The sequence below is a fragment of the Aspergillus alliaceus genome (genome assembly GCF_009176365.1).
Source record: "Aspergillus alliaceus strain CBS 536.65 unplaced genomic scaffold BDW43scaffold_107, whole genome shotgun sequence".
Lineage (NCBI taxonomy): Eukaryota > Fungi > Ascomycota > Eurotiomycetes > Eurotiales > Aspergillaceae > Aspergillus > Aspergillus alliaceus.
Window position 1 is genome coordinate 38,700 of NW_022474790.1, and position 12,311 is coordinate 51,010.

General features: G+C 40.0%; 3 protein-coding genes across 3 annotated transcripts; 2 read left to right on the top strand and 1 right to left on the bottom strand.

Moving 5' to 3' along the window:
* Positions 1-245: 245 nt before the first annotated feature.
* BDW43DRAFT_295183 (Haloalkane dehalogenase) lies at positions 246-1,349 on the top strand. Its single transcript, XM_032044044.1, has one exon. It carries the CDS (start codon positions 318-320, stop codon positions 1,236-1,238), a length of 921 nt encoding a protein of 306 aa, XP_031893826.1. The 5' UTR covers positions 246-317; the 3' UTR covers positions 1,239-1,349.
* Positions 1,350-3,180: 1,831 nt separating this feature from the next.
* Positions 3,181-4,413, top strand: BDW43DRAFT_304960 (hemolysin III family protein; the record flags this gene model as incomplete). Its single annotated transcript, XM_032045704.1, has 4 exons — positions 3,181-3,271; positions 3,546-3,928; positions 3,984-4,211; positions 4,261-4,413. 4 exons carry the CDS (start codon positions 3,181-3,183, stop codon positions 4,411-4,413), a joined length of 855 nt encoding a protein of 284 aa, XP_031893827.1.
* A 1,634-nt stretch (positions 4,414-6,047) lies between these two features.
* On the bottom strand, positions 6,048-7,006 carry BDW43DRAFT_317257 (alpha/beta hydrolase; the record flags this gene model as incomplete). Its single annotated transcript, XM_032048496.1, has 2 exons — positions 6,048-6,833; positions 6,884-7,006. The coding sequence occupies 2 exons, from the start codon at positions 7,004-7,006 to the stop codon at positions 6,048-6,050; spliced, it is 909 nt and encodes a 302-aa protein (XP_031893828.1).
* Between the last annotated feature and the right edge of the window lie 5,305 nt (positions 7,007-12,311).

Sequence of the window (12,311 nt, forward strand, 5' to 3'; positions counted from 1 at the left end):
TATGGCTTGCCGTAGGCTGACCCGTAGCCTGGAAAAGAGACTCCCAAGGGTGGCGACCAGTACAACGGTTGCGGAACATCCGGCTAGCGTTACGTAGTATCGTTCATCATAGTCACGCCTGCTTCCAGAGTTGACCTGGTCTGCGCGATTAAATACAAATAGATATACATCCCACAGGGACTCTTAAAGAGTAGCTATATCCATCTGCTTAATTGTGGTTAACCTATCACACGTTGAATACTTGGCTTTAAATCCTCCTTTCTGGATTCCCAATCCGACACTTGAATGTGCAGGACCACTTTCCTGTATCCATTCCAATGAGCTCCCAAAGGATATCGCCTCGTTTCCCATTCACTAAAGATCGTGTCTCGGTCATTGATACTACAATGGCCTATGTCGACACTGGTCTGCCAGTTGAAACTTCACCAACGGTTGTCTTCCTTCATGGCAACCCGACTTCATCCTATCTCTATCGCAACATAATCCCTCATATATTACCAATCGCTCGGTGCATTGTGCCAGATCTCGTTGGCTTTGGTGATTCGGGGAAGATGCCTTCAAATGGCTACTTCTTCAGCGAACATGTTCCATACTTGGCCGCCTTTATGGATGCTGTGGCCCCAAAGGAAAAATCAGGCAAGATTTTCCTAGTTGTTCACGACTGGGGCTCTGCCCTAGGTTTTGACTGGGCGAGAAAGAACCCGCTCCGAATAGCGGGCTTGGTATTCATGGAATTTATATCCGGAGGCTTGAGATGGGAAGCCTTTCCCCCTGGACCTCGCGATCTTTTTCAAAAATTTCGCACCGAAACTACTGGACGTGAGCTTTTAATCGAACAGAATGTTCTAATCGAAGGCGGCCTAAGACAAGGCGTGACAAGGGATTTGTCAGAGGACGAAATGCAGCACTATCGCAGACCGTTTCTCGACCCTAGAGATAGGGAGCCTATCTATCGATTTGTAAATGAGATACCGTTTGATGAGTACCCGCAGGATGTGAGCAAGGCAGTGGAGATGTACTGGCAGTGGTTGAGGCAAAGCCGAGTCCCAAAGCTGATGTTTTGGGCTGAACCAGGAACTATGTTATCGCCGGAAAAGGCAGCGGAGATGGCCCATGATTTTATAGATATAAGGAGCGTTGGTATTGGTCCTGGTAGCCATTTCTTGCAAGAAGATAACCCTCATCTTATTGGGGAAGAAATAAAGACGTTTGTAGAAAGGTTCAAATCAACCGATTGATCGACCAGGTCGGAGATGAACGCGAATGGGCATGCGAAATGGGAGCCTTGGGTCAGTCCGCCGTTCTCCAACGGCGCTACCTCAGCTTAATAGTTGTTATGAATACAAGACAATTATTATAATTCCTGCCCATCAAATTGTGTCCGACTGTGGGTAAATAGTATAATTACTGTACTTTATCTCTTGGCAACCTGCGGGCTAACCCATTGACCCGTGGGCCATCCAGGGAAGTAACGCAGCCCATGCTGGGTTATTGTATTGGACGACCCAGCCCATTTCTTGGCGGGTTGGGCCGGGTTGGGCCGGGTTTCGTGGGCTGGGCTTAACAAGTCTAACATTGACACATATATTAATTAATAACTTTTGTGAAGATGAGCTTTTACTAGATAAACTTAATAATATCTTAAAGTAATACTTAAGCTTAAAGAGAAAAGAAGAAATTGAATATAGTTAATGTCAGAAGCACTAGTCCTAATCGGGAAGAACTAGGGCTTAGGTCAAGTAGAGATTAGATAATCAATTTATATTGACTAGGTTAACTAAAATAGTAAACTAGGGCTATATCGATCTGAGCCCTATACAAGAATAATAAAATGAATGAATAGATAATCTGACGTCAATGTCAGATAGCAGGTTGATCATCAAAAAGTGTCAGGGTGCGGGTTCGGGCAGGCAGGCTAAGAGAGCTAATACACAGGCAGGCTACTGATCAGGCTATACACAGGCAGATAGACGAGACGTAGCTTGAGAAGCTATAACAGGATTATGAGCAGGCAGGAAGATAAACAGTCGGAATCACATGATAAAGCAGTGGATTCAGGCAGAATAAATAGTTCAGGCTGGCACTGTAACAGTACTCCCTTCCTTATAGCTAAGCTCTGTTGAGGCTGGTATAGGAATAGCGGCAATGGTAGTTGGTGACAACTTGCTTTATATGCTCTAGATACTCAGTAGGCTTCTCAGTAGGTTAATTATAACCAGTCTATTTCACAGTATACTTCAGGCGTGGTCTGTCATGTTCCCGGTATTCTCAGCAGGAATCTAGGATTTCTTTAACTTACTATTCTTCTAGTCTATTAACTCCAACAGGTGTTGGGGGATCAGTACTCTGTTCTGGAACAGGATCTTTAGCAGCGGAACAGAGCAGATTAATATAAAAGACAGGGTAGATTCTCATACTGGCAGGTAGATCCAGCTTATCTACATACAGGCTCACGATCTCGGTAGTAGAGATAGGCTGATCGTTGGGACGGGGTAATCCCTGGGATTTCGGGATGGGATGGGATTTTGGGATTTTGGGATAGAAAATAGGAATCCCATCCCATCCCAAAATCCCAAAATAATGCCAAGACAAATATGGGAATCCCGCTTTTAAGGTTAATCTGGATGGGAATCCCATCCCATTTTAAAATTGGGATTGGGATTCCCATTTTGTGCGGATTTTGGGATTGGAAGCCCCCTTGCGCATGATATATTGGTTCTCGAAAGTGGGATTGGTCCAGAACATGCGGAGTTGTTTGCCAACGTTTTTCAGTGAACAATTTGATATTGAATTGTAGGTACTCTATGCCATACTTGCGGTAAATACCCTGTCTAAAATTCACAAACTGCTTTCTATGGGACAATTCTCATCGAATAGCGACGTCCATTGTATTATCAATGTGTTGAGAAAATAGGGCAGGGTAACCCTGCCATATTCAGTCTGGAAGGGTGGTTACAGTTAATGAGTACGCTGCTTAGTCGTTCGCGGGATGATTCCAATGCCTGCTCGAAAACGTGCAGTTGAGATAACTAACTGCTCATCTTGCCGAAGCTGAAGACCGTATCTCTCGTTGCTTAGGTGTATACAAGCCTCCTCCAAGATTTGGACGTTTGGTTCTAACCTCTGGCCAACGATGTGTTTGGGGACACACGACTCCCAGAGACATCGATTGAGTCTGACATGTCGAGCCGCTGGAAAGGCGAATTTTGGATCATCGCGTTTGAACTCTTCAAGCATCTTCAATACGGAATGAAAGGGCTCGGTCGCCAAGGTATATCTTGTTTCTTCTTCCTGTTGTGAGGGAGAGAGCTGCGGTGGTCAGCAGAAACATTTGAAGTCGAAGCGTTTTGCTTACTATCGGATGGATGGTATCAGAAGTTCCTGGAATTACTTCATCACTAAGGATAGGAATTTGACTTGGATGCTAGTCTCTTTCCTTTAGCTTGGTACGCTGTTTGGAGCGTCCATTTTGTCCATAGGAAAAAGTTAAAAGTCTGGGTAATATTGTTTCCATCTATCCTAGGCCACACTTATAAACTATGCAGACGTAGAGACAAACTCTACTCGTGCGAGCTTCGCTAGTTGGCTATCTCTGCACAATGAAACTGTCAATATTTATTCGCATTTACTACCTGGTATTCTTTTTCTGGTGGCCGAAGGTGTGATGTATCGGTACCTTCATGCCCGGTATCCCAATGCTACAATCATTGATCATGTTGTTTTTGCATTTTTCCTTTTTACGGCAGTAATATGCCTGGGTCTGTCGGCTACGTACCATACCTTGATGAATCATTCGGCCCAGGTCTCAAGTGTATGGCTACGACTTGATTTTTTAGGAATTATTGTTTTAACCCTGGGAGACTTCGTGTCTGGGATTGTCATGGTTTTCTACTATGAACCTGTTTTACAAAAGATATATTGGGCCATGGTATGTAAATCCCGCCTTTTGTCGACATATAAACGCTAACGAATCCTCTGTACAGATAATCACGCTCAGCTTGGTAACAGCATTCATACTAGTGCATCCAAAGTATCAAGGTCTCCGCTGGCGAACCTTCCGTGTTTGTGTTTTTGTCGGCACTGGGTTATCAGGTTTCGTGCCTCTTATCCATGGAATCAAGCTATTTGGGTTTGCGCAAATGTTGAAACACTCTGGTATAGCATATTACCTTGAAGGACTATTATTAATACTGGGTGCACTCTTCTATGCGGTCAGTATTTAAATTATGACCTAAGAGGGGTGGTGACTAATAGATATAGTTGCGAATTCCCGAATCATTGAAACCTGGCAAATTCGATATATTCGGAAGTTCCCATCAAATTTTCCATGTCCTTGTGGTGCTTGCCACAGTGGTACACTTGATTGGTATTCTGTTCGCATTTGACTACAACTACCACTATCGAAGGTGTTGATAAATATGATGTAGACTTACAATTTTTGAGGCACGGCGTTATTTTTTTACTTTTCTGAGTATACCCAATAAATCATAATTAATCTTCTACGAGGACTCAAAGTCCCTATTCCCATAAGCTTGACCTCTGGATCTGCTTTGAGCAGGCTGAAACAGACGCCTACAGGTCCAGCCGAGGGGTAAGCACCTCGATTGCGTTGGAGAAGTTCAGGGGACATCTATCGCTGAAGAGCGGCCTAAAATTGCAGCTATTATTGTAAAAAGACTTCAAAAAAATATGCCATTACAAATTGATTCCAGCGTGGTTTATGGATTAGGAAAAGTCTATACGGGTCAATTAACCAAAAAAAATCTTAAAAAAGATACGTTCTATAAAACTCCAGCAATTGATTGTTTTAGGTGGCAATGTTATAGGTGCAGTTTTAGGTTTCTTATGGTTCAATCGATATCCTGCTAAGCTATTTATGGGAGATGTTGGTTCATTAGCGCTGGGTGCTCTCTTAGGTATTATAGCGCCTATACAGCCTCCCCAGTTATAGGTCCACTGAAAGCGTGTTAGTGATCGTGCTGATTGGGGCTACAGCTGACCCATCACATATGCTAAAAATATCAACAAAATGACTTATTGTCACCCAATCAGCATGATCACTAACATGACAAGCCATTTTAACTAAACATTTAAATAAAAATATTATATTCACGATCAGTACAGGGCCAGACAGATGACTATGTGCTGAGTTTACGATCACTGCAACAATCAACCAAGGCATTTAGAGTCAGACTAAAGTCTGTTTGGTTTCCACCGCTCCGTTGGTGGCCCATTTAGCAATAATAATAATGATTGACGAATTTAGTTGGTCGGGAGAGTTTAATGAAGCCTCACGGCGTTGAGCATCAGATTCAAGTATTCTGGTCAATAGCCTTTGTGGCCCGGAGACAATTTGGCCAGCCACTAACTATTGTTGACACAACAACGACTAACTCGGTTCTTTTCAGGCCTCCTTATACCTGAGGTGCCACCTCAATGCCTTTATTCACTTCTCAGATAATCGTTTGGAAAGGAATGATTCCTATATACTGTGGTACTTACAGATGCGTTTTTTATTGACATGGGGTATCATGAATGGGCAAAATACGATGTCATTGCGGCTGTCAGTGTATCATATATCATTGAATACACCCATAAAATTACCTTGTATCGCAGGGACCTGATATATGCCTAGAGAATTGACCACCTGCGGAAGTATGTAGATTGCTGAATACTATAGTACCCAGACCAGATATAAGTGGCTCTATGATCCCTATCTTGATAGGCCTTGGAGTTAGGTAGCTCGATAGGGATCATAAAAACTGATTGTTTTCACATTGTTCATACTAATATTTTACGAGATGTCCTACATATAATAATCAGCTTACTCGGGATGAACACCCATTGAGGAAATATATATTTAAAAACCCAATATATCTTCCACACTCGTGGAAATTCTACAGAGAAGAATAGCAAAGCACAAGCAGGCGGAAATATCGATGCAACACTTCGTATCGTCATCAGATCAAGACATTGCCATGCAACTTTTTCGAAGGCGGAAAATGATTGCTAACAAACGTCTCAAATATGTACGAGCTCGATTCAAATCATTTGCACTGTAGGCCTTTTATAAAGTTCGCTTGCATATCCGCCAATATCTCGTAGTCTGCTCCGCTCAGAACGTCAAGATGACCTTTCCCTTTGGCCACGTGGGCCGTCTTCGGCTCCGGGAAGCCGTCGAACAACGCCTGCTGTTTATTAGCGGGTGAAATGGTGTCCTTTTCCGGGATGATCATGAGCACTCTTGTCTTCGAAAGGTACTTCATGATCTCGAAGGGCTGCCAAGCCATCATCTTATAGTAACTCTGTAGAGTTGTCCGATTCTCGTAATTTGGGGCTCCTCTGAACTTGGCATTTACCATGTAGTCGTATTCCATTTTGTCGGCGCCAATTCCCATGCCGGCGGGATTCCGCCCCTGTTCCGTCAGGACAGAAATGGTAACTGGCGGATTGCCGACCACCTGTGACTCTCGGTCCTGCATGCATCTAGCAAGGACTTTGGGAAGCATGTCAGGTTCGGGTTGCATGCTAGTCAACGGGCATACGGCAATGCAACATCTGGCTCTCTTGTCTAGGGCTGCCGTGTTGAGCGCCACAAGGGCAGAGAAGGACATCCCCCAGAACGAGATATTCGTTGGGTCGATGATTGACTGTGTCTTAAGGAACGTGAGAGCATCGGAGTAGTCCGCAACTTGGGCTAATGGATCTATGTTGTTGCGGGGCAGACCGTCGCTCTCGCCCAGCGCGCGAGGATCGTAAACTAATGCAGTGACGTCGGACTGCTGGAATGACTCTGCTACTTCTGAGACGAACATCTCTTTGACACAGTTAAACTAAATGAAGTTAGCACATGGACCCAAGGATAGGGGATAAAGGTCATTACCCCAGGTGTGATAATGACAGCTGGGCCATAACTCTGTGCCGGAAAGAGCCATCCGCGAATTTTGAGGCCATCAAGAGTGGGGAACTCAACGTTTTGACGAGGAGCAAGTTTCCGACCAGGCATTGTGAAAGATAGATAACCGGTGAGGTATATGGCATAGAGAAGAGAGGTTTACGGAGACGTTGGCACAGGGGAACTTGGGGACTATCGACAAAGAAGTCTGGAGGTTTGAAGAATATGAATATACTTCGTTAGACTAAGGGCAAGCCCTGAAGACTGTGGAAAAAACCCTCTGGGTATTGGACGTAGTAACGCGCAGAAGTAGCAGCAACCCGTAAGAACCATGATATGGGTACTCTCACACCTTATATCTCTTTTATATTTACTAAGTGTCTCTATATATCTTTTTAATTCTTATAATATTAGGACTCCCAGGCCTCGCTTTGTAGTGCGGCCAAAGATCACTATAACTTTTAACTATCTATATTTAGTTAGATAGTAAATGTTGTGATCTCAGGGGAAAGATAGGCAGGATGAGGCTGTATCAGCTACACGTACGTAGCCTACTGAGGACCGGATGCCATTCTGGTAGATACTCAATTCTATGGACGACTGTATCAACTATCTTAAGCGCTTCTTCTTCTCTTTCTCAACTACTAATGGGTAAAACCCTCAGGGGCTGAAGGAGTGGGTGATCCGGCCAAGCCGCTAGGCGATCACGTGTCTCCTATAGATTCATATCAGTAAATATAGACCTAAGACCTTAGTATATATTAAATATTTTACAATTAAAAGAACATATTATCTATAGTGCTATAATGTAGAATAGTGTCCCTTAATTCGTAGAGGTATAGATAAAGACACTTAGCGAATATATTTATTCTATAATCTATTCCTACTGTGACGGCGCAGTCACTATACAGGCTGCTGAGTTCATAGTGAATATCGGCAAGTAGTGCATGATTCTTGTTTGTTCTGTTTGTATTCGAGATAGACAATAGCCGTCTCTTAGGTCAGCAGCCCCACACGCCCTTCGGCGTGTTGGTCTGCCTCACCTCAACGCAAAATTTGAAGCTATTCAAGCTCCTATATACCACCACCATGCCTGATTCCTATTCTGATATTGAGACACGTGTCTTGAAGGCCTGTGAAGCTGCTCGGGGCCAAAAAAAACCAAATATCTCTACATTAGCGCGTCAATTTGACGTTCCTTATTACCGACTCCAAGGACGTATCTATGGCCAAGCTACACAAAGCACACGTCCTATCCCTAAAAAGACTCTTAATAATTCATAAGAGAAGGTACTGATTTATTGGATTTATCAGCTTGATAATCTATATAGTTTATCTACAGCCGGAATGATTAAGCAGAGTGCTAACTAAATACTGTAGCGGAATATAACTGACAGGCTATCTTATACAGTTAACAAGAACTAGGTTTATTGCTTTATTAAATGTCTTCCGGAGGAGTTTAAGCTTATTTAGTAAAAGCTAAAAGATAAAAAGTATCTTAATACAGAAGATATAGATGTTTTTTAACACTGGTATAACTGCTTAAAGCCATTTATCAAGCAGATTCCTTCTAAAAATATATATAACTTTGATGAAACTGGTTTCTAACTAGAACAAGAAAAGACTTAAAAGATTATGACTACTATACCTTTATAAGCTGCAAGAGAGAATCTAACTAAAGAAATAGATAAATTAATCTCTATAATTAAGTATATTATAGCAGATAGCTTTACTCTTTTTTTATACTTTATATTTAAAGGAAAATATCATCTTGAGTAGTGATATAATATAGATATTCCAGAGAAATATTAAATAGCTCTATCTTCTAAAGGCTATACTTCAGATAAGATTGGCCTTGACTGGATTTAATACTTCCACCGTCATATAAAATACTGTATCTCTATAAAAAAAGAGGTTTAATTATTACTTTTTAATAGCTATAAGTCCTATCTTATCTATAAATTTCTTTAATTCTATAGATAATACTATATTATATCTTATTATTTTTCTCCTTATACAACACATCTTGTATAATCTCTTGATAGACAACCTTTTCAGATCTATAAGCACTTTTATTATAAAAGAAATAATAAACTTATTTAAAGAGATACTGAGATAGATAATAAGAGTAATTTCTTAAAAGAGATTTATTCTATTTATATAATGACTTTTAAACAATATATAATCCAGGATATATTTAAGAAGCAAGGCCTGTATTCCTTGGATTTAGAGAAGATAATAAAGTCTCTATATAAGGCTTTAGAGACTGCTCCAGGACTTGAGATAATTACAATACTATTACTACTACTATTAAGCTTATCACTGCTATCTATAATATAAGGTCTTTGTCAAAGTATTAAGAAAGCACAGTGCTTTATTAATAATAGTCCAGAGCTTGATTAAAGCTTTGTATAACGCCTTGACCGTGTATTCCAGAGTTTACTAGAAGCTACTGAACTAGCTGCTTAGCTTAAAGATAATCTACAATAACAACTTCAATACTGAAAGCCTTAAAATAAACAGAAATCACAGAAAAGGATTTAATATAATAGGCCACTAACTGTATATAATGCAAAACGCCGAATTACAGATTGTACTGAGGTAAAAAGACTACAGGGTCTTAGACAGATTAGAAAAAGAGAAACTTTGGAACACAGTAAACCACCACAACAGGCAGATACAGGGGATCTGCCTAGTACAGAAGCCAGTCAGGTGGATAAGGAAGGCCCTAGACTACCTTTTTGGATAGATACTCAAGGCGATGTTGTATAGGAGCTTGAATAGCTTCAAATTTTGCGTTGAGGTGAGGCAGACCAACACGCCGAAGGGCGTGTGGGGCTGCTGACCTAAGAGACGGCTATCTCAGAGCTTCGCTCGTGGGAAGGGTGCCAGCTCAGCGTGGTCTAAAAAAACCTCGGCGTGGTTTAAAATTCTGCCACCTCCACCACCGCCTTTTTAGACCACGATGAGCCTTTTCTTGGCATATGCTCAGCATGGTCTAAAACTAAATTTTAACCAAGTTTTAGACCATGCTGAACCCCTTCACTAGAGCTTAACCACGTTGACCTTTTTGGCTTAGCGCCAGTCTCCCGGTCAGAGCATATACTAGATATATACCTGAAATATAAGCCCGCGAGATATTATTTACTATATTATTAATATATATAGTCAATATATTCACTAGTTATATCAATAATACAGACAGAAGTTATAATATATTATGAATAATTAATATCCTAATTAAGTAATAAAAATGTTAGCTATATTTATATTTATACTTAAGCTAATAAATCTAATTTTTTTTTTTCTCTTTCTCTATCTCTCTTTAAACTTCTCTTCTTTAGTAAGTATCCCAAGTCCCCTTCTGGTATATGCTGAGTATATACCAATAATCCAGTTTCTATCCCTGCCTTATTCTCAGTATATACCGCCAATATACAGAGAATACATCTTTTATGTGAAGACTTTAATAATCCAGAGATTACTGGGATAGTGAATCCCTATCCTGACTATAGCTACTTTCATGGTGAGTATATACTCAGTATATAGATAATATATACTAAACATATATAGGTCCCATCCTGAATCCTAACCCCGGCTGGCGCCCACATCCCGACACCCGCACCCCTATGACCACCGCTGATAATAAGGGTATAAAAACTGCAGTACATGTTCAGTATATACTAATTATTTATAGATGCCCCAACTCCTGGCTTGAGACTGTCAGGTATTAATGGCATGGTGTAAGTAATTTATATATCTAGTATATACCCAGTATATGCTGACCATCTCATAGCTGCGATATTGCAGTCAACAGCAACCAGATATGTAGCCAGTCTATTACTTCTTAGATTACAGTAGATTAACTTCTTCAGTATATTCTCAGTATATACTAATCTATTTATAGCTCCGCTGCCATATCCAGAATATCTATCCTGGTGCCAGTAAGTTATCTATTCCCTGTATATATCTAGCACTTGCTAAGGATACCTAGCTCTCAATCCTTCCTGTATAAATATTTCTCAAGCCGAGCACATTACAGGTGAAAAGTTAGTATATATATAGTATATCTCCAGTATATACTAATGATCTGCAGCACTTTGAAGCAATAGGTCCTTAGTAAAGAATAGAGAACTGCCTGTTATATTAAAGAGCCTGGGTATGTTCTCTACATATATATATATTGGATTCAAGTCTAAGGTATGCTAGTGAGAGTCCTAAGTACAGTCTTATCCAGGATTACTGTGACTTTCTTGAGGAACTGGCGTGAGTTAAGCATATCTTTAGTATATATAAAATATATACTAAGAACTACTAGCCAGGAGAATAATGACTTTATCCAGAAGTTTAGGACTGAGTTTTATTACCCTGTATATAATCCTGACTATCTACTCTATATATCTTCTGCATATGCTAATGTTGCTTAGAAGCCTGGAAAGATCTCTAGTCACAAGGCAGGTCTCTTTCTCTAAGCCTCTTTACAATATACTGAATATATATAGTATAAATCTTTCTCTAATATCTCTATCTTCTTATCCACCTCCAAGAGCAAGCGTGCTACCTCTAAGAAGGGCCCTAATAGTAAGCCTACTATCTTCTCTCTATACTAAGTATATACTGAGAGTTTGATAGCTACTAGTGTTAGGAAGCAGCCAGCGCGCGGCAAGAAGACTACTGAGTCTGTGTCTATAACTGCTTAGGACATATGCAAGGCATATGCTGGGAAGATATTTAGGGATAAATCATGGATATATAAATAGAATCTAGGAATAGACAGAGTATATATTAGACTTAGTTATATACTAATATCTTTTAGCTAAGGAAACTAAAATAGTTTTCTTAATATACTATATATCTACTAGATATATACTCTATATTTATAAAAGCTTCTCTTTTTCTTTTCTTCTCTCTCTCTATCTTTTTCTTAAGCTTCTTAATTTACTTAGCTATATCTCTTCTTTACTTAATCTCTTTAAATTCCTTTAAACACTCTTCTAAAGAATCTATACTTAGTATATACTTAATAGATAATCTGACACGTGTCTTAATAATACTATTCTTATTAATACTCTCTACAGTACTAAGTAAGTGCGCCCGTATAGTTACCGGAACATGCTTAGTATAAGATAAGTATATATTAAGACTAGATACTAATAGAGAATCAGTATCCTGTATAGCTGCTCCGCCTGTATATTAAAGAGGCATATTATATAGATTCACTGGATTCTATAGTAAGTATAGCTTCTTCTGCCAGTGGTACACTGCCTTTTTCTGCTGTTAATCTATATATAGTATTAGCCTGATATATACACAGTATATGCTCTATTAAATATACTCTACTTTTAAATAATCTTAGTATACCTTTAAATATTTATTTAGATTTTTTATAAAGATAGAATACCCTCTATTATCTGTA

What these genes read in the sequence shown, in the direction of transcription:
- BDW43DRAFT_295183 (XM_032044044.1), top strand. Translation starts at nt 318, where the DNA reads ATGAGCTCCCAAAGGATATCGCCTCGTTTCCCATTCACTAAAGATCGT.